The 22,081-nt window shown below is 37.2% G+C and overlaps 1 protein-coding gene across 8 annotated transcripts in view; it reads left to right on the top strand.

The window, feature by feature from the left end:
- lrp8 (low density lipoprotein receptor-related protein 8, apolipoprotein e receptor) overlaps positions 1–22,081 on the top strand; it is a 170,503-nt gene that overhangs the window by 91,996 nt on the left and 56,426 nt on the right. For all 8 annotated transcript variants that reach the window (XM_078946021.1, XM_078946019.1, XM_023954326.2 and 5 more), the window contains exon 4: positions 8,833–8,961. In XM_078946021.1, coding sequence (XP_078802147.1) covers positions 8,833–8,961 — 129 coding nt within the window. The remainder of the gene's footprint in view (positions 1–8,832; positions 8,962–22,081) is intronic.

Genomic DNA, 22,081 nt, shown 5'->3' with positions numbered 1-22,081 from the left:
GTAGTTAAGTATAATTACTCCAAAAATGCGTGTTTGGTAAGCCCCATGAAGTTGTTTTTGCCAGCAACCTTCTACTTTCATCGCCCTCTGACTTCATTTTGGATACATTGTTGTGGCAAAAAATATCATTACTGATTTTCTTTTTATTGTCTGCTTGGCTCCTAACCTTAAAATCTATTAATTTTCATTGAACACATTGAAAGTTATTTTTATTTTTACTTCCCAATGTTTTGGGCCTTAAACTATGACCAAGAGAGGCAATTTTCTATGAAAGCAGAGGTGTTGTGCTTTACTTTCTCCAGCTGTGACACTACCAGACAACTAGACTGTTGTAGTTTGGACATTTAACAAGCCTGGGATCTCTGCTGTACCTATAAAAATAACTAAGGACAGCAAGTCTGTAAAGTAAGAACAGGTTTATGACCACAGCATTCAAAAAAATAAGGCAAAAACAGAAATGCAGGTGAACATTTGCAGTATGCCACTGGAATGTATTTATTATTTAAAAAAAAAGGATTTTGGATAAGAAGATTACACTTTGGAATATGTTTTGCTAGTTTTAAGATCGAGTCTCTAATAGATGTTATGATTTTTCTTCCACTTACCTATTTCGCCATATAGAAAAGGACATCTTTGTATCTGTACAAAACTACGTTCTTAAGCTTTTTTTTGTTATTATGCAAAGCTGATTTTCTTTGTTTCATTACCATCAGGCTACTTTCTCTTCAAGTGTGGGTTTACATCCAATTCAGGTTTTTTTTTCTTTCCCTTCTATGACTTTGATCTTTCTCTCTTCAACATAATTCGCTGTCTCCCCACCTCAGGCCTGGAATAATTAGAGATCATTGTTCCAATGAAAGGCACTAATCAACACCAACCTTCATTTAAAATGTAATCTGATATTAACCACATACGCCCTCTTAGCAAATTGGATTTTGCAGCTAAAGGACAGCACTGGGCGAAGTCCACTTTAGTGGCAACTTTTAAGGCAAGGTTTTCTAGTCTGGCAATGGCTTCATGCTACACATTTTCTACAGCTGTATAGTGCAAAGAAGAAAATAAAATTATCCCAATGTCAAAAAAAGTAAATACTGTATGTCTTTTAATTTTTTTGGGTGGTAACTTTTTAAACATTCAGTCTTGGTTCACCGATGCAACATTTACCAGAGTGTATTAACATGTGTATCACAGGATTTTTAATGAAGGGAACTTCATATTAAATTGAATATGTCCCATAAATAAAAATAGGATCCAAAAAAGCATAAAACTGCTTGCTTAATCAGGTTTAAATTTTTATTGAAGTGCTACAAATTAGGGTTAAAGGGATGCTTTGAACATATCATTTTCAAGTCATCACACCCGCCCACCCCCACCTCCTCTTTTCCCCTCAAAACTTTCAGATATCACGCTCCAGTTCTCGGTGTGCAAAGTCAGATGTGCAAATTCTTGTATTCACACATACATAATGCACACACCATTTTGCCTGTAAGCAAACACTCAGTCATGCATAAAACTGTACGTAACTATTGTCACACGTACAGAAATTGCTCATAAGCCTACTGTACATGTTGCACATGCTCAGTACATTTTGAGTTGACTCATGAAGAAATCATGTCTGTGAGGTGTGATTAAAAATGCAAAATTTTATAGCACATATTTTGTAAACGGTCAGTGAATCCGAAAGCAATATTTCCATGTCACTTGACTGCATCTTGTTTCAGCTGCTGTTCTTAATAAAGAGAGAGCTATGTGGGCATTTTTAGAAACTCTGCGCTGAGCAATGGTAGTAGTGTTTGTTCCCTTTTTTAATTCTTGGGTAAATATAGAAGATTTTTGATGATATCCAACACGTCCTTGCTAGAGGTTTAATAACATAGTTTTCTTTGTATTTTTTTCTCTTTTTAATTCACTTTTACAGTTTTAAAAGTACAGAATTAAATATTAGGAAAAAATGTGTAATTTTTGGCTTCATCCTGCATCAAACACGCAAATACTTTTAATTCTAACTATGCAGTTTTATGAGTATTTACTTAATAAAACAGTTTCAATTGAATAACCCTTAAATTAACATACAGAATCTGATTGTTCCCTCTTCTAGTATTTGACTGTAAATTGCTGTCATTTGTTACTCCTGACCTTCACAGTGATACATTCATGCCCTGATATTCAGAAATGTAGTTGTTGACAGTTGTCTTAACATGCTTACTGTTTGGAATTCCGCAATTTTCAAAAGTCATACGTTTGGTTTTGTTCTAACTTTATGACAAACAATGGTTTCCACTGACATACTTTTACATGTGCTTAAAATATGCATTTAACATTTTAAAACATTCAAAGATTTTTTAAGTTATTCTTAAATTTTAGCAGAGATCAACAAAATGTTGTTTATCATTAATATGAGTGAATAGCTTTTCCCTGAGCTTTCTTCCTAACCCTTAGGTGTCATAATCCGATCCATACATACAACATCTTGACTTCATCGTAATTTGTTAAACTAGCCTTTAGAATTTGGACTCCTGCTTTGCTAGATGTTAATGACTATCACTACGATAAAGTGGCCCACTCAAGTTATTGGCTGAATCTGACTTTTCTTGGCTTGTATTAATCATTCCGGCTCAGCAACCATAAGCCTCTTTTTCTTTCTCCAATCCTCCTTTCAGTTGGTTCCTAAAATTGATGAACTGTTCACCTTCAGGAGGATTCCTCTGATTTATACAGAACTACAGACTTTAAACTAAAAAACTGCATCTTTGGTGTAAAAAGAAAAAAAATCTTCAATGTGTTTTGATAAAATCTAGCCTGCATTTGTAATTGGATTACAGTTAGGCCTGTAAAGATTTTTATCATGAAATGGTAAGTTACTTATTATCATTAATTAACACATGTTTCTGTTTTTTTTTTAATAGCAGGATGCAAACACCAAGGTGTAATTAAATACAAAACAGGTTTTTCTTTTCATTTATACCTTTTTTTTTTCCATTTTCTATTCAGTCTAATCAGTTGAGGCTCCTGGCAAACACTGCAATGTGTCACTAAGTTAATCATCTGAAATGAAATGGATTAATTTTCGTACGGCCTTTATATAAACTGACTGAGCCACCAGGAAGGCTGAGTGGGTACTTGTGTATTTGTTCAAGGAACGTTGGATCTGCATTTAGTGCACATGGTAGCCAAGCAATAAAAGTTTATTGTTCTCAAGCAGGCAATCACCACTTTATGGTGTTACCTTACGGCTAAAATCTCTCTTTAATTATCCTATTTCACAGACGATCGGCTGTAATGGATCCCCTGTAAGTCAAACTTCATTGGCGATCCGTCAAACTTGTGAAAGAAAGAAACCTCGCTTACTATCACTCGATACAGAGACAAGTAAAATTACGGCCCTTCTGATTGTTCTTGGCAACTCATCTCATTTATCTTTAACTTTTCAATCACAAATGAAATGAAAACAAATTAGCAAAAATATATAAATGTCATGTCATGAATGTTTACAATTTTCCACAAGATATTATAGAAACAACGCATCTTTTAAAGCACATAATACACTTGTCCTTGTGGAAGGCCTCAATGATAGTCATATCATTGCTAAGAAATTGGAGAATGCATTATGTGCCACAGATGCAGTGAGAAATGTTTCCAAGGTGTTTGCATAAAAACACATTAAACTCGCAAAGCTCATCAATCTGAAATGTGCGGCATTGAGTTCAGGGGAATGTGGACCTTTTTTAGGTATCTGAAATTCATGGATTTTTCTTTTTTTTTCTGTGGCGAAAAGACCCATCCCATTTTACCCAACAACAGCTGCGACGTGCTCCAGCTCTTCCATAATGCTGAACAGGGAGAATGTCTAGATTGTGGAGGGATAAATGGATGTAGTCCTTATTGCTGATGCAACGTAAATCATCTATAAGCTTCTTTTGGATCCCATTAATCATGAGCCAAATGACCAAACCCTCCAAGGAGTGTTTGTGTAGATGTTGTGTCTCTCTGTGACAGACAGTAACTTGAAGCTGACTTGTATTACCTGGCCTCAGACATGCACTTCATAATAAACAAATTATCCCAGCATTTGCTTCCAGCACTTTGAGCTTCCTAATCAATCAATTACAAGGCTAGCTGTAATGCCAAGCATGGCATTCGGGGGGTGGACATAGAGGAGGGGCTTCAAAGCTCCAATCCCTCCCTCCTTGAGAAGGCAAATTGGGAGAGTACTTAATCAAAAGCTCATTAGCATACAGCGCCTTTCTTCAGCCATCTCTGTACCCCGCTCATAATAGACACTTAGAGGAGCCGTGTGAGGGGAATACCAAGTCGTCACTGCTCGAGTTTGTGGATCAGAATGAAAAGCCGGCACATTACCCTGTCACACAAATGATTTTCCTCCATCCAGGCTCACCTAAAATCTATGTGAATAACAAAAACGTAAAAATTTGTCAAATACAGTGTTGGAAGGTTGATCACGCAACACGCCTCCATCAGATACTAGCATTGATCAAATAGGTTTCTGCATTGCAAAACTGTAATTATTGCGATAATGGCATTCAGCTATAATTTATTAGCATAAAGCAATTAGCAGTAGTAAAATTAGTTTTGGTTTGTTATAATAATTGCAGATCTCGCAAGGCGCTCTCTTCTTTACCTGCTAACGATGCAGAATTTGAGCAGATGAAGAGGTGCTGCTATCAGCTGCATTTGTTTGTTTACTCAGCCTTGATGTATCCTGGATATATTCACTGACTGCACGTTGCCTGTTTTGACCCTGCTTTGCACTCATTCGATAATGCGTACTCCCACCTGGGAGCTGCTTTGCTCAACCTCTTACTGCTAACCTCCAAGCTGCTCCATTGGAGCATGGCTAGTATCAGTTCCTCTGTTGTTATTTGCTCCAAGCCTTGGCAGCAGGCAAACTAGCTGGCCGCTAACAGCCCAGTGTTTGTCTCCGTGCCCTGGGAGAGTCACAGCTCTTGAAATATTCATTCAACACAAAAGCATTAAGAACTGAAAACTCAGTTAAAATGCCCATGGCGGGCAGCTAAGAGGCTGGATTTGGAGCTGTGATTCATTTGGTTTAATGTGCGTCCTCCCTTTAAAACACACCAAGCTTTTTTCATGTATCTGTTTTCCCCTTTGTACTACTTTTCTGAACTTAGTAAACACGTCATGTTGAAATGCTAACAAAGCTTTTCTAAGGCGGAAAAGCAATTTGCATAGTTTACTGTATGTAAATGGTTTATTTGGCAAAACATTTTCCAAATTCCATTGACATGCATATATTTGCAAATGGAAGGCACCTAAAAAAGACTTTTTAGATAGTAATGACTAATTACTTATACATACAGCCAAAAAATATGAATTTCCCTTTTTATTTAGTGAACTTTACAACAATTGGGATAAAAACCAAGCCATTCGTTTTTTACCGTAATTGAAGTCCGAGAGGCTCTCTGCTGTTTCCATTTAAATGTAGTGATTGAGTGGCAGCCCTTTTCTGGCTCCTCCTTCCACGCTCTGACCCTGACATAGTCGGTCAGATAAATGATATCCTTTTTAAATTAGCTGTCAGTCAGATATTTATCAAACCCCTAAGGCGTTGGGTTTTCGTATCTGACTTTGTAAAAGACAAGTCTCGCACGGTAGCCATTAACGCTTATGGTGAAGAATTTCTTCTTTAGATTGCTGGTTCTGTCTGGGTAAGATCCAAATTCATCCTGTTGTCATCCCTCAATTGGTTCTCATGGGTTGCCTCAGCCGTCATCAGTGAAATTGTGTCTGTAAGCTATGTGTTTTTGAGCTAGAATGCAGAATTTCTCACTGCTGCTTTGTGTTTTTAATACACACCTTTTAAGTTTTGTAGAGTTTCAGTCACAATATGTCAAAGGATGAAAATGCCAAATGTTAATGCAGTCTTAATGCAGAGTTTTTCAACTCCATTGAGAGGATGAGTTGCGTTTTGCTCACAAAACACAAACCCTCAATTAATGGAAGCGCTCCAATCTACAGTTCAAAGAACTGATAATGCAGGTGTTGCTCTTTTAACACTTCTAGATGTTTATCAAAAAAACTTTGAAGGGATCCACTAAACATGTTTAAACTGTTCCCTTAACTGATTAGCTCTGATTAAAGAAAAAGCAATCTTCATCCCATTCAGATGTACCAAAAACTAAAATCCAAGACAGATTTCTAACGCTACATAATATTCTAGCCAAGGTTGCTAAGAGTTGAAGTAACCACTACTGGCAAAACTGAAATTCACAGCCTCAATTCTCAAGAGAGCACTCTGTGAGGCCTTTCAGTGGCTACAAATCATTCTGGATTGTAAAAAAATCAAATTGAGAAGAAAGAAATATGAGATGAACAAAGGAAAATGAGACTGGAAGGGGAAAAATCCCAGAAGTACTATCGATCTGCGGTTGCAACACACACGCACAAACACAGACCAGTCAGCAAGAGGCTCACTGATGGTCAAATATATGTAATTGATGGAGTTGAGTTTGACACAGCAGAGTAATGTGATCTGGAGCTGGAGTCTCTGTGGTGCGGTGCTGTTGGTGGATGTGTCCGTCTATACTGTGGTTTGAAAGAAGAAAGGACTGAGATTTGCTATGGGGACTTGGTGTAAATTTGATGCAATAGAATGCTGCATTTTTGATCTGTGCACCAACCCCTCGGAGGGGTTCCTCATGGAGGAACAAAGGCCTTGAGTGCAAGAGGTGTTCACCTTAAGGGACCCACCTTTCACTCACACACCCTATGGGTTCAGTACTGTAAATCACAAAGTCTACCAATTTTTAGACCAGGATGGAGAAAGTGCTTCAAACCAAGCTTGTTAAAAATGTGAGGAAGCAGGAAAAATCTGCAAATCAAATCAGTATTTCTCTGACTACTCGTTTATTTTATGTAAACCTGCTAGGAGTCAGGAATATTGTTGGTTGTATAGTGACCTATATGATACTAAATAGGTGCAAATGAACGTCAATTCCAAGCATCCATTAAAACGACCTAAAGCTAAATGGAAAAATCTGTGCTAAAGGCTTTAAACATGGAATGACACAGCCAGAATCTGCAACTGAGAATAATTAAAGAAGACTTTTAAGTCAACAAGAACCCACTCCGGGAGGACTGAGCACAGCCATAAAACATAAGGTACTTGCACTGCATCAGCAACTTCTTTCTTAAAGCAAAAAAAAAAAAAGAAATCATTACACACTGGGGTTTTAAGATGTGCTAGTCAAGCTCTTTTGAAGAAGCACAAAGAAATGGGCACAGTGGAGGACTGTGGGCGTGCTGGTCAGCGTAGTGCACTTAATTCAGCTGATGAAAAGGCCTATTCTCTTTTAATACCTGAAGATGTTTAGCACACGTCCACTATCCATGTGTGAATTTGTCCAGAAAGCCAAACTTTAACCATGGTCTCAGAACGAAACAACTCTGCTGTAAATTAAGAAAAAAGCTGCTTCAGAGGCAGTTTGAGCCGTGCAATTGTTGTACAATTATTGTGCAAGGAGGAGCTTAGTCCAGGTTTCTGGTCTAGATGAATCCTGTCTTCATTCCTTATATATATATATATATATATATATATATATATATATATATATATATATATATATATATATATGTATATGTATATATTGGGCCTGCACAATAATTCGCACATTTATCGTTATCATGATGTCAAGCTGTGCAATACGCATATCCCAAAAGTCGGCAAAAATTACGATAAATGCTTACCTTAAATGTGCTAAAACAATCTTATGGCTGCTTGAAATATTTAATAAATCGAAGAAATCCCTTTATGCATTTGACCAATTGGATGCACTCCTTTACATCATAGAACAATCAGATGGAGTCCTTTTATTTTAGATGGACGCCTCCTATGTAGACAGGGGTCATTTGGAGTGTAATTTAAGTTATGTTGACTCGTATTTAAACTCTTGCTGTGAAAAGGAAATGATATATTTAGTTGTTTTGTTTTTCTTCACATATCACAAGTTATATTGTCATCGCAATATTGATCACCAATATCACAAATGGAAATATTTATCACCAATATCGCAATTTTTCCTCATACCGTGCTACCCTAGTATATATATATATATGTATATATGTATATATATATATATATATATATATATATATATATATATATATATATATATATATATATATATATATATATATATATATATATATATATATATATATTATGCAGCTTCCTAGGGAAAGAATATGGATTGATATTTATTTTTTTTCCATTCGAGCTTTAATATTTTCTATATGTTCTTATTATTTTTCGGAGAAACTATTCATACAAACAATGTTGTGACACACATTTGAGGCAGCAAATACGAATTAATGAGAATGAATGTTTCTGTACTGTCAACAATTTAAAACCTGGTTAAAAACTGTACTTATTTTGAATGAAGATTTTAAAATAAAGTAAGCTTCCCTGATTTATTCTTGACAGTTTCACACAAGAGCAAGTGCTTGTTTTAGCTCCCTCTTTCTTGATTTATTTATTTACTGTTTGTGTGTGCATCCCTGCCTGTGTCTTCAGCACTCTAGTGTTCTTTGTTCCACTGTCACTGTGTGTCTAGTTAAATTGTAAGCCTTTGAAAAAAGATCAATTTCAGCACCACGATAACTAAGTTATCAAACTGTTTTATTGACTGGCTGTCCCTTTTCCCTCCATCTTTGCCTCCTCTCTGTTTCTTGACCCATTTTATCCTCCTTGGCTTCATTCTCTATCCCTCTTTTCTCCCCTTTTCTCTCATCCATTTGCCTTGCCTGTCGTCCGTCCTCTCAACTGTCTCTCTTTTTGTCACTATCTCCCAACAGGCCGACAGACTTGTCCCCCAGAGAAGTTTGATTGTGGAGGGGCTGCCAGCAAATGTGTTTCGTTGTCATGGCGATGCGACGGAGAGAGAGACTGTGAGAACGGAGCAGATGAAGAGCAGTGTGCCGCAGGTGAGTCTGCTGTGGGAGGTATAACCTAAAGCTTGTCACTATTGCACCATCAATGTACATGTTCTATTGCCATACTTCAATACTTTTTTTGTACATTACAAAAAGGGAAAGTTCTAAAAAATATATGATGAACCATTTAATTTTTCATCAATTAAATAAATTTAGAAAATGTATATCAATCATGACGTTTGATTTTGGAAAATAGTTATTTTTAATCCTGTAAAGCCCAGTACATCAAATAACTGACAGCTTTGCAAATTCTCTTGCAATTTATGTTTTTTTTTTAATTTTTTATCTTTGATGAAATCCAGAAAAAGCTTTTTATGACATAAAGTTTGTATCAATTACAATATGTCGGGTGATTTTGTAAGGTTTTCCTCACCCCAATGTTAGTTTAAGATGCAACAATATTGACAAGAGTGGTCAGGAAAAAAAAATGTTTCAAATTTGATCCACACATTTTTAACATGGTGTAAATGTGTTGTAAAGAATTATTTAGCATCAAATTTACCATTGTTGCAATACAACCAATCCTCATTTTCTTTAATTAAACAATATTGTTCTCAACACAAAGTTTTGAAAATTAGCTAAACTTTCCCCTCCGAGTGTTTTTTGAGATTTTATGGAAGCAGGAGCTTTGAAATGAGCAGGAAAATCCCTTCTACTGCCCCTAGTAGAATGATGATGAACTACAGGGCAAAAACACGGCCCAAGGTTATAAAGAATGGGTTTTTAAGGAAAGCTTGGATGATGCTAATGAGATTCAGGTCCCTGAAATGTGTGTATTAAATTTGATACCAATGGTTTTTATACGGTTGAAGTTTAATTTCAAGAATTGTGATTATGGTTAAAAACCCCATTTGTATGTGAAGACATACAAGGCCTTTCAAACAAAACTCTGTTCTTTTGTGCTTCATGTAGGATTCTATCAAATCACAAGCTTTTTAGCCTCATCCTAATCATTCAGGTCACACTAACCCTTCCATCTCTCAGAAGGAGTTTGCACCAAAAGTAAGCACAGGGATAAAATAAAAAAAATCACACTACACAGTTGAAGGATGAGAAGTGGATCATTTTAGCCATTTAATATTGTGTCTGGTAGAAACTTTTATTTAAACGTTTACATGTTGTGTAAAAAATTGGATGTGACAGAAACATAAAAAGCAACAAAAAAGGGTAGCATATGTGATGTGGCACATATATTTACAAATGTTGCAAATTAACCCGCCGTAATCCACTATGAAATCTTTTCTTACACAGAGAATTTGATCTTACAAAACTGCCACTGATGGATACTAGGATTTGGTCAGAAATACAATATTTCCCGTAGAAAAGGGACCTTAGATATGTCCTTAAAGAGCTGTTGAACATTTTTTTTATTAATCTATAAACGTGACTTTATACTGTTCTCTCACTGAAACACTATGAGCCCTCGTCTTTACTGCTGATGTTAGAGCTCTACAAGTAGCATTTTCACTGACACAAAAATCTGAGTAAAAGCTTTATTGATGTTTATTTTTAGCTTTTAACAAACACAAACACGCACATTTTCTTTACTAACGCATAAGAGCAGTTTAAGATTTAAATATTGGTTTATGTCAATACTGCATCATAATGCAACCTTTCTTTCTTTTTTGGGTCTTTACTGGGCCTGTCCATTATTTTTTTGTTGTCCAATAAACTTTGTCTCATTTGACTTGTACCAAAGTTGACAACACCCGTTAAATTTGTTTAAAGTGGATCTTTGCTCATTCTTCGCCTGCCTTGTGTACATTACTTTTCTGACAACAACTGTCAGGCGTGTGCTGCTGTTGATTCTGAGGTTTGTTCAGGATTATTAACTGCTGACAGAAGAATCTTTTCCAGAGCTAACAGATTTTACTGCTTTTCTACCGAGACCAGCTTCTCTTTTCAATGGTAATCTTAAGAGTTCCTTTTTTTTCTTATGACCTTAATTTTCAAACTAACACCATCTTTTCTACCAGCTTTCATGCCTGATTTTTAGGCCAGCTACTTTATAAAGCTCAGACATTCTCTTTTTGTTGTTGTAGCTTACCTTGGGGGGAGTGTATTAAGTCTGAAAGAAAATATCATATGAGAAAAATGTGATCCTGTAAGCAAGAAGAATTCTAAGGTTTGTGATGAATCGTTGCATTGCATTGTGGGGTTTACATTTGAAAATAGAACACAGCTCTACAGTGGGACCAGTGTGGTAGTATATGTGACCTATACTCAATGCATTCAACACATCCCAAAGGTGATCTATTGGGTTGTTATCTGGTGACTGTGGAGACCATTTGAGTCCAGTGAACTCATTGTCATGTTCAAAAAACCAGTCTGAGATGATTCAAGCTTTATGATATGGCGCCTTATCCTGCTAGAAGTAGCCGTCAGAAGATGGTAGACTGTGGTCATAAAAGGATGGATATGGTCAGCAACAATATTCAGGTAGGCTGTGGTATTGTAACCAAGCTCAATTAGTACTTAAGGGCCCAAAGTGGGCCAAGACGATATTCCCCACACCATTACACCACCAAAACCAGCCTGAACCGTTGGTATAAGGCAGGATGGATCCATGCTTTCATGTTGTTGACCCTAAATTCTGATCCTACCATCTGAATGTGGCAGCAGAAATGGACTCATCAGACCAGACAACATTTTTCCATCTTCTATTGTCCAATTTTAGTGAGTCTGTGTGAATTGTAGCCTCAGTTTCCTGTTCTTAGCTGACAGGAGTGACACGCAATGTGGTCTTCTGCTGCTGTATCTGCCTCAAGGTTGGACTTGTGCGTTCAGAGATTTCTCTTCTGCAGACCTTGGTTGTAACCAGTGGTTATTTGAGTTATTGTTGCTTTTCTGTCAGCTGTAACCAGTCTGGTCATTTTCCTCTGACCTGTGGCATCAACAAGGTATTTCTACCCACAGAACTGCTGCTCACTTGATATTTTCTCTTTTTCAGACCATTTCTATGTAAACTCTAGAGATGGTTGTGGGTGAAAATCCCAGGAGATCAGCAGTTTTCTGAAATCCTCAGACCAGCCCGTCTGGCATCATTAACCATGCCACGTTCAAAGTCCCTTTAATTATCGTCTGGACCATCTCTACATGCCTTTATGCATTGATTTGCTGCCGCGTCAACTGATATATTTGTATTAACAAGTAGTGGGACAGTTTGCCTAATAAAGTGGCCAGCAAGTGTATAAAAGCTCAGTAAAGATCCCATGTTGTACTAGTGCGAGCCCACTTCTGATTGGCCAGAGGAAGTTTGCTAACCATGTCCAAACAGAGTGGATATAGGTTAGATGATGGGAGCTGATCAAAAGAAAGATTGCAAAATTTTGTGTTAAGAATTTTCAGGCCTTACCTTTCAAAAATATAAAGACTTTGTTCAACTGAGGACTTTTTATTCCAGTTCTGCAGTGGTTTGGACTCTGCTTCAATTAGAAATCCTTCTATTCAGTCCAGAGGCAACCAACTGCACCTCCACGTTAGCAATGCACTGTGGTTCAATCTTTTCCACACAGATTGTTCTAAGATGCAGGTTGTCCAGCAAATTTCCCAAACGTAGGACTAACAGTGACCCAATGTGGTTATTTTATATGAGCATTAACAAAACTGGGACGTTTTATTTTCACACAAAACTGATTTTGAATGTTAGCTTCATAACATTTTACAAAACTCCAAATATGGTAAGTGCGGTAGACTGAATATTTTCTAAACCCTTTTTTTGTTGCTTTTTAATAAAAAACAGTGAGATATTCAGGTGTGGATGATTGATAGCTTTTAATAATAGGACATCCAGAGCATTGTGCTGTGATATTACATTTGGTGACATCTCTGTTTTTGACAGCACAAAAAGACGACATGAAAAAAAATAAAGAAAGAAGAGAATTAAGTGGATGAGAACGCAGTTTGACGGTCTGGAAAATGTAGTTTAAGATAGAATAAATGCAGTATTTGTCTTATTTTACGGAAATTAAACAATTCATAACAGTTTCAATGAAAATTTCAGTGCAGACAGCAATGGAAGAAGATAGTAAAAGAGAGGAGAAAATATTCAGAGTTATAAGAAGAAAGACAAATCATCAAAAGTCTGATAATTAAACCAAATCAAACTTTTTGCTCAAAATTTAGACAACTACATGAAAGCATTGGAGTGTTTGGAGATGAAAATCTTAATTTCTTCTGGTGTAGACATGTGAAAGATAGTGATTTGAATAATGTCCCTTGATCAGACACAGTAAAGCCCAAAATAGGATGCAATGTTTTTATTGTAAAGACTGTGGAAAGACGACAGCTGGTAATAGTGCTGTTTTTTACTGGTTTGAAAACATTTTGAGTTAAAAAAAACACTGAAAATCTCCTACATCAATTCATCTAAACAACACATTTTATGCAGCGATAAATGCACAGCCTGATTGTTCTCTCTTCCTGTCAGGGCAGGAAGCAGAAAACGGAGAGCAGTTAAGGAACATAAATGTTAAAACCGGGGTATTGAATGCAATGTTGATGAAAATCAAGGGGCATCTAGCTTTTGAGAAAAAAAAGAGGCATACTGGTACAAAAAAATGTTCTAGAGCTCAGGATTATGCTACTACGTAAAATTACCATAGATAAAAGTGTCAGTGACAAGTTTGTGTTTTAGTCAAATTTAACCCAGATTGTGTTTGATTTAAAAACAATAAATAAATATGTAGACATATAAATAGAGTACTTTATTAATCCCAAAGGAACTTGCAAGTCCATCCAATGCTCCAAATATACACAATAAATGAAATATGAAGATACAAAAAATCTATAGAACTTGACAGATTTGGATCAGATGCAAACTAAAGAAAGTCATGACAGGAGAAACATATTTGAAGTATTTTAAATCAGGAACTAAATTGTGCTTTGATGAACGTTGTTGAATATTAAATACGTAAGGAATTGTGCCCTTAGTGTGCATTTTCAGAAATGAACAAAAGATGTCGAAACATGGAACGTCCGACACAAAGCGAACTTTACGGACCTCCGCAAAGTCTGTCAGTTTCTGATAATGCGCACTTTAAAGGGCCTTATCCCGCAAGTACCATGGTCACTTACAAAAGAAAAAAAATTAAATACATTTTTTGTTATTTATTCTTGTTGGGGTTTTTTTCTGTTTAAATTGCTTTTTCTCAAAAATCGGACTATTTGATACGTGGTGCAGCGCATTGTCATGGCAACAACTGAGCTCACTGTAGCGGCAAAGAAAAGCGGTATACATATGCTGGTCATCACGATAGGTTAAATAAAGTTTTAGTTCAAAGAGAGAGTATACTTTTTGCTGCATGTTTTTGTCCAGATGATGAAGCAAAAGTTACAAATTTTTGTTTGCATTTTTTTTTCCCATATGCTCTTGAAGGATCCAGTGTCATTTGATCTCAGTGTTGAGACTGAAAAGCAGGTTAAACGGATAGAGGAAGAGGATGACCATTTTAAGAACAAAATTAAACATGTCCAAGTAAAGTTTTAGACAGAAATGCAGTAAAAGTACATGCATCATTGTTCTGAAGCCCTAAACTATAGAGGACAGATGCCATAATCCTTAAAGGGTTACAGTAGCAGTTAATGAATACAAGTGTTGTCTGTGTTACGTGCAAGGAAGCGAACATTATACTACTAATATGTTCATGGGATTTGAACGTCTTCTTTTCTGCAACACTTTTTTATAATTCAAATATATCAAATCTAGGATTTATTGCCAGTTTGCAAGTTCATATTACATGTTTAAGTCATTGAATGAAGACGTATCTTGAGTCCCTGTAATCTTCCTTCTTGCATATTTGTCTCCGCCTTGGACGCTCACTCTCTGTGGAAGCTCCTCTCAGCGCCTCCGCCTGTTCATTTATCTCCATTCTGGCTGCGAGTTGCAGACTGCTGGTGCGAAGAGAGATCACATTAGGGAGTTGGTGGCCGCAATCTAATGAAAACAACGCTTACCGCTGATTTAGACATGCAGCCCAGGCTGTCAGTGTAGTGTTCATACAGTCTATATGTCTCTTTCATCTACTGTTAAAAATATTTAGAAATAAATGCTGTTTTATTTTCTTCTGTTCCACTTTTCTTTTTTTCCTCCAATATATTTGCTTTTTTCTGTTCCTGTTTCCTGCCTGACCCATGCTGGCCTCTGTTCATTACTGCAGGTTAATAGAAAATCTGCTACATTTTTCATTGGACCCCTGATGTTACTAGATTTTTTTTAACCTCAGGTGGCTCAGCTGTATGTTGGCTCCTTTTTTGAGAAATGCTGTGATAATTCCCATCTTAAAACAATAGTTTTGATCTATCCTGTAGAGATAAAGTGATAAATATTTAGGAGGCAATATGTTGTAGAGGACTTGATGCCTATTGATGTGGAAATGCATCAAAGCACTTTGGCTCCAAAATTACCTTAATTTAGTATCTACGGTACATAAAAGCAAAAAGTGAATTTTTTCACCTTAGCATGAAACACATTAACCATATAAATCACCGTATAAGAGTGACATATCATTCCCTTCTCTGTTTCTGTGCCTCCGGCGTAAAACATTGCCAAGTTAACCATGCGACTCGTCCTCGAAGGAGAGGTTGTTTCGCTGTGGCGACCCCTGATGGGACAAGCCGAAAGAGAAAGAAGATAAGAGTGACATATCAAAGTTAGAGCCTGATTTTTATTTTAACTTTTCATCGGAAATTAAGTTGTTCTTTTTCCTTTCAAGCTCAAAGATTAAATTGTAATTTTAAACATTTATTTTCAGAATTCTGATCACAATATCAAAAATGTAATATCAAAAATGTGAATTCTTTCAAAAAAAAACTTTTTTACTGTACATGTTTTTCACCGCATCAGGGACGTCCAGGTTCAATGTTAAGTCAATGTACAGACACAATCAGAGGTCCTGTGGTGTGACTTGAGCATCCGACTCGGCGCATCAGCAGTGCGTTTTTGGACATTACATCACATTACATGCAACGCGGCACATCGAAACTTTAAACATCAGACCTTTAACAAAGAAGACCAGACATGACAGCCAATCAGCCGGAGGAGTCCAAATCCAACATGGAGAAAAATCTGATTGTTCTACTACTGAGCTACTGAGCATGAATGGCATTCAATATTACACAACTAAAGCTCAACTTATACCGTAGCTGAGAACACACATACTAAACTGTTTGCAGTTAATAAAAAAATAGTAAATCTTTACCTATATAATAAATCTTCAAAAAACTAGGTTTTGATTACTCTCTCAACAGACACTTGTTCCCTTCAGAAATCAGCAAACGTGTGTTTCTAATACCTTCCTCCTTCTTGACATCTGTTTCTTTCATCCTCAGCGTTAATCCACGCCGCCCGTTTTCCCTCACCTCTGATCTCACCCCACCCTCACCCCCTTCATCCGCCGCCACACTGGGAGGACAGCTAATGTTAATTAGGGCTTCTAATTGAGCATATCCTAATGTTGAATAAAACATGAATTCAGGAAGAGAGGTCCTTTATTACATTTACTGGAAGCCTCTTAGGAAAGTTTATGAGCCTTTAATTTATGTTAATGGCAAATTGCATTTGCTAAGCATTTGCAGTGAGCTGTCTGTTTATGTGCTTTGGGCTTTGTATGTTTTTATTGAATTTTTTGAAAAATAAATACTTGAAGAATGTTTTTTATTAAATGACAATTCAAAAATAATAAAGTAAAAAGTTAGTTTTATTGCTTTACAGTCAGCTTAGAAATGTTGCTACATAGTGGGATTGCACACTTGTTTACCCATTAAGCTATGCATTCATTTTAATGTCCTATGGATCCATTAAATCACAAGGAGAATTATTTTCTTTTTTAACCACAATGCCTATACACTTTTTCTATAGGGTTTGCCTGTTTGGATTGTACTTTTTTCCCTTAATTTTTGTCTGAACTAAATAATAAAATGCATAGATTTGTCTTTTTTTTCTATGCTTTGTAGTTAAATTGTAATTTTGTAAATGTATTCTTTGTATAAAACAGTTTCGAACAATTCAGGATCTCTAACCAAAAAAGCTAGGTGTCGTAGTGTAAACACTTTCCTCCCTTTTCCTTTTAGTCTAACCTACTTGAATGTAGTTTGTTTTCTTGCTCTGCAGCAACTGTATTTGCTCTACAGTCATTTTCAGCACACGACAGGGATGGACAGGGAGAAACGCAAACACAGAGAGACGAGGGGAACGGTCAGTGTGGCTTCTGCATGCCCCCAGGACCTGTTGATCTTTTCACATCAGCCTGTGCTGCTGTGTTGCATTAGGCCAAGCTGGTGTGGAGTCGATGCCCACCAGGGAGAAGTTAGCTGGAGATTTATAGCAGCTAGAGATGAGTGCAGAAAAGCGATACTCTCTATACTCTCCATCTTGTATGTTAAATGATGAGAGGACATCAAGTGGCAACCTCAACAGCAATCTGTGTGATGCAAGCTGTGCATGTGCGGTTTCCATCACACATGTAAATGTAAATCCACTCATGCATTTAAATACAAAACTGTTTGTATGGCAGTCTTATCTCAGTGTCCCTCATTTTGATTTAAATGTATTTTTAAAAAAAGGATCATGAAATTAATAGGAGACTGACTTAAAAAGACACTTTTTAAAATAATAATTGCCTCACGGTTTTACTGTAGGATCCTGGTTGCTGTCAGATTCAGTCTATTGTTCTGATCTGTAAATAAAAACTGAAAAGCCAACATGCAATTTAAGGGTTTTGTTGGAAAAATTCATATTGGCACACGTTTCCAATTTTAAGTCCATAGTAATGTAAATGACATGTAATAGCAGCCTTAAAGTGACTTTTTTTTGTACAAGAATCCATCTTCCTCCCCCCATAGTAGTGCTATGGCTATTTTTTCTTTAAAGAAATCCATTTATAGAGGATACTTTTTCAGGTTATTCAGCACACTCAATGCTTCTCGCTAAATTTTAGGCAAAATGTGAATTAAATGCTTTTTTTTTTTTTTTTGCAATTATTAAGAAAATAATAATAAACAAAAACGTACATCTTTTTCATTCTAAGGTGCATCAAAATGGCAAATCACTACATTCAATAAGTGTTTGAATTGCTTCAGAAGGCAAAGCATTTGCCCTTTTAACTTAATAAAGATAAATAACCAGGATAGGTGAACACAGCGTAACCTGTTTTCATGTTGACTCTGGAATATAGAAATATTATTGCTGCATTTTTAAAGATGAAGTGATTAAAACAAAACCATGTTGTTGCCTCCTATCTTGATGTAGCCGCCCACATTTTTAGTTTATGTGACAGCGCAGACATGCAGATGCAGCTGTAGCCTATAGCCTCTACGTTGACTTCTCATTCCACTCTCCATTTACAATCCTGTGATTAGTCTTGCTGTGTGCGTACGTCTGATGTATAGGAGCGCGTGCACACAGGCTCTCTGGCTGCCCACAGGCTGTAGCACTTCAGACTTAGACTGTTCAATGGACAGTTGTAAAACGTGATGTTTTCAAGAAGACACTTTTTATGTTAGACTCATAACTGATAAAATGATAAACAGCAAGTTTTAATCATTTATTTTTATCGTTTTTTTTGTCATTGTGAATATACAAATGCATATTGTTTAAACAGGAGTGCAGAAGGATAAATCATTACTTATTGCACAATAATTTTTATGTCCTCTGTTGCCACTCTAGCTTTTTTCTTCATTATTTAAAACCCCCCATAGAAATGTAGAGTTTGTACGATTGCAGGTTTGAGTCCCACCTTGCTTGTCCATGCGTCACTGAACCCCACACTGGTCCTGAGGGTTACAGGCTGAACAACCGTCAGTGTGTGTATGGGTGATTGGAACTGTGACTGTAAAGCGCCTTGGGCCTTAATCAAGGTAGGAAAACGCTCAGAGTATACGCCATTTACCCACCATTATTGCCCATTTTCAAAACAGCAGAGTGAGACGGAATGAGCTTAGGTCTATATGGACGGATCATTTTATACCATTTCTGTGCAGGATTCCTTGGGTGAAGTCAGAGAGGATCTGCAAATAAGAAAATCAATATCATGTTGTTTTGTTCGGGAGTACTTATACTTTTATTTAGAAGGATTGAAAATGATTAAGTGCTGTCTTTTACTTCAGTTTACTTGCTTTGTACCAACACTAGCCACATTTGACAGACTGCAGCACAGTGACTCACCTACTGTTGATGCTGATTGGCAGCCACCCCTACTAATAAGTTGGGATAAGTTTTGATTTTTGCTTCTTTTTTAAATAGACCTCATAGGAAATGAAATTAGACGTGTTTTTTGGTGCCAGATGGGAGACAAAAAAAAGACTATTTTATAGAAGATATATGCCCAAAGTCTTCCTAAAAATAGAACACTGTTGAAACCAAACCCTTTTAGAAGTATAGAGGTTATGTTAGTATTAAGCTGCATGGATGGATGAAGCAATCATTATGTGTAATCTGTGTCCTATTTTTATATGGTGATTATGTAAGGGAATGTATCCCCTGCAGGCATCCATATGTTTACATAAAGAAACAAACGATGTACTGATAAGATTAAATGCTGTAAGGACCTGCAAGATTAGTGACGTCCATGTTCATTGTACACTTATAGAGTGGCATGTTATGAAACTATGAGATGATCTGACTAATGGGCATCCACATTCTATCCCACCTACACCTTTATCAAGACTCTCAAGGACCTGTGCGTTCTCTAACACTCCACTGCGACTCCTTCTAATGCAGTTAATATTCAGGTCTCAGCTGCTGTCAGTTGGCATTGTGGTGGAGCTTTTGAAATTTCCTGTTGTGTTCAGTGTGCTGTCCCTGTTGGGCTGTGCATATTTTTGCTTGTATGTTGTGTGTACGTGTGCACAATCCCCACAGTCCCAACTCATCACAAGTCAGTTAACCATTCTCTTTCCCTAATGTGCACCAATCAAGGTAGCATTGTATTTGAGTCTCTCACTAAACTTGCTATTTATCTCAGACGCTATTTCATTTGGTGTCCCTCGGTTCAGCTGACACCTTTAATCCAGACTTATTATTTTTTTTCAGTGGCTTTTCACTCACAGTTTACCTCATTTTTACTCTGAGCAGAGGCTCTCTAAGCAGGTATTGGAAATTAAGGAATCTCGGTTCTAGTTTACAACAAAAGCTTTTGCCAGTGTTTATCAATGATTTTGAAATAACTGCATTAGAAAAGGTGGGCATGTCCATTTAGAGGGTTTTAGAGTTAAGATGGTTGCAATTAGACTAGCAACCTGTCAAATGTGCACCCTGGTTTTGCCCAAAGACAGCTGGTAGAAGTTCCAGCTCCCTATATGATTGTAAAGATAGCAGTGACAGGGAATAGATGGACGGATATGATCAGAACCAACTACTTCAGAAGGAGAAGGACCAAAAAAGAATATTCATGGATGCAGTGAAGGAGGTCATAAGATGGTTTGATCCAGCAGAGTATGGGGTTAGATCTATAGTCCATGGGCCATATGCAGCCTATGCAGCCTGTTAACCTAGCTGGCCCTCCAAACTGGAATAAATTATGTTAATAATCCTCAACAATGTTTTATTTTCCTGTAATTCTGGTGCCTACCCATAGATGGTGGACTACAAATTAGGGTTGTGCCGATGGACGATATCATCGTCCTTCGTGATGGGTGACTGACATCCCGATGGAGAGACTCCATCGTGATGCCACGCCCCCGTCACGTTGCGAGTCGACACCATAAGCCGCGGTTACATGTACAAAATATCTTGATGGGATCAATGGTCGGATTAGAATCCAACCGTGTACATGGGCCCAGAAAAATGTTTTCAGAATATAAAAACGTTCACTAAGGTCACACTTTCGGTCGGAATAAATCATTCGCACATGCGCAGTAGGGTTTGAAAACCGGAAGGGGATATAAATTCCGCCGAGCGGCTTTTTTTTTCAAACTTTATCGAACGTAACAATTCAATACAAAACGGTGTTAAACAGCGCCAAGCGGCTATATACATTGACATGTCAGCTCGGTTATATACGAGACGATCTTCTAAACGTGCTTTTAATAATGTTGCGATTATTATGAAGCACCTGTTCGCTCAGCATTTGAATTTTAATCCGTGTGGTCAGTGCTTTTTCTGAACGAAGCCAGGATTAGCAGTATGCTAACACGGGCTAACAACATTAGCTTTGGGTGGCGCTGCATGCTGGCTGCACGTAAACATGTGGGAATAACATCTGCCTTTATTTAGTCGGGACACGACTGGAAACACAAATCCACGTGATTGTTTGAACGGTTTCTAAGGACTGAGCGACATTTCTGCTTTGAAGCTCACACCGCCTCAAAGCTGCTGTGTGTGTGCTGACGGTGCAAGCTCTGGTCAGACACACACTTTTAGACCCGGTTCTGAGTTTGGTAGCTCGTACCCCTAGAGCTGCGGGACGGATCGCAGTCTTAAATCTCCCACACATACCGCTCATGTAACAAAGCACCCCCCCCTCAAACACAAAGCTGTAAGTCCGCGCTCCGCCGGTCCACCTGACTGATTAAGTGCGGGAGCGGACTACTTCTTTTCTTTTTTGTTTGTTAATTTTTTTGTTAAAGTCACTTCCCTCAGTTTATACTGGAGTCATTAGTTGGGAAATAAAATAAATAAAGTAAAATAACGAATAGCAGTTATACAAGAACGAAAAATGTTAAAAAATAGCCGCCGCCCCCCCCCCCCCCCCCCCCCCGCCCCCCCGACGATGTCATCGTCCATCCCGATAGTTGACAGCAAACATCGTCAACGGCAAATACATTGATGTTTGCTTAGGTACTGAAAGTTATTTCTGTATTCATGCAGTGTATGATTTGTTGTTTTTCTGACGTCTGTGTGTGTGTTTTCCAAGTCATACAGTCATTTTTCCAACACATGAACACAGCATTTCTCCAAGTTTGCACTTTTTCTTGAGAAAAATCAAACTGTGGTGCAACTTGCAATAAAATTAGTATATTGACCACAGTTTTGAAATAAAAACTCCAAGATGTTCTGTTTTCAAATATATTCATTCATTTTCAATCAAAATTAAAGCTTGCTTTCATCCACATTTCATGTTATTTCTTTCTGTAATGAGGTGGATTACAGAAACACTACATGCATCTGCTGCTG

Source organism: Oryzias latipes, chromosome 4 (genome assembly GCF_053564925.1).
Source record: "Oryzias latipes strain Hd-rR chromosome 4, Olatipes_Hd-rR_3.1".
Lineage (NCBI taxonomy): Eukaryota > Metazoa > Chordata > Actinopteri > Beloniformes > Adrianichthyidae > Oryzias > Oryzias latipes.
This window is presented reverse-complemented; position numbering and strand designations above follow the sequence as displayed.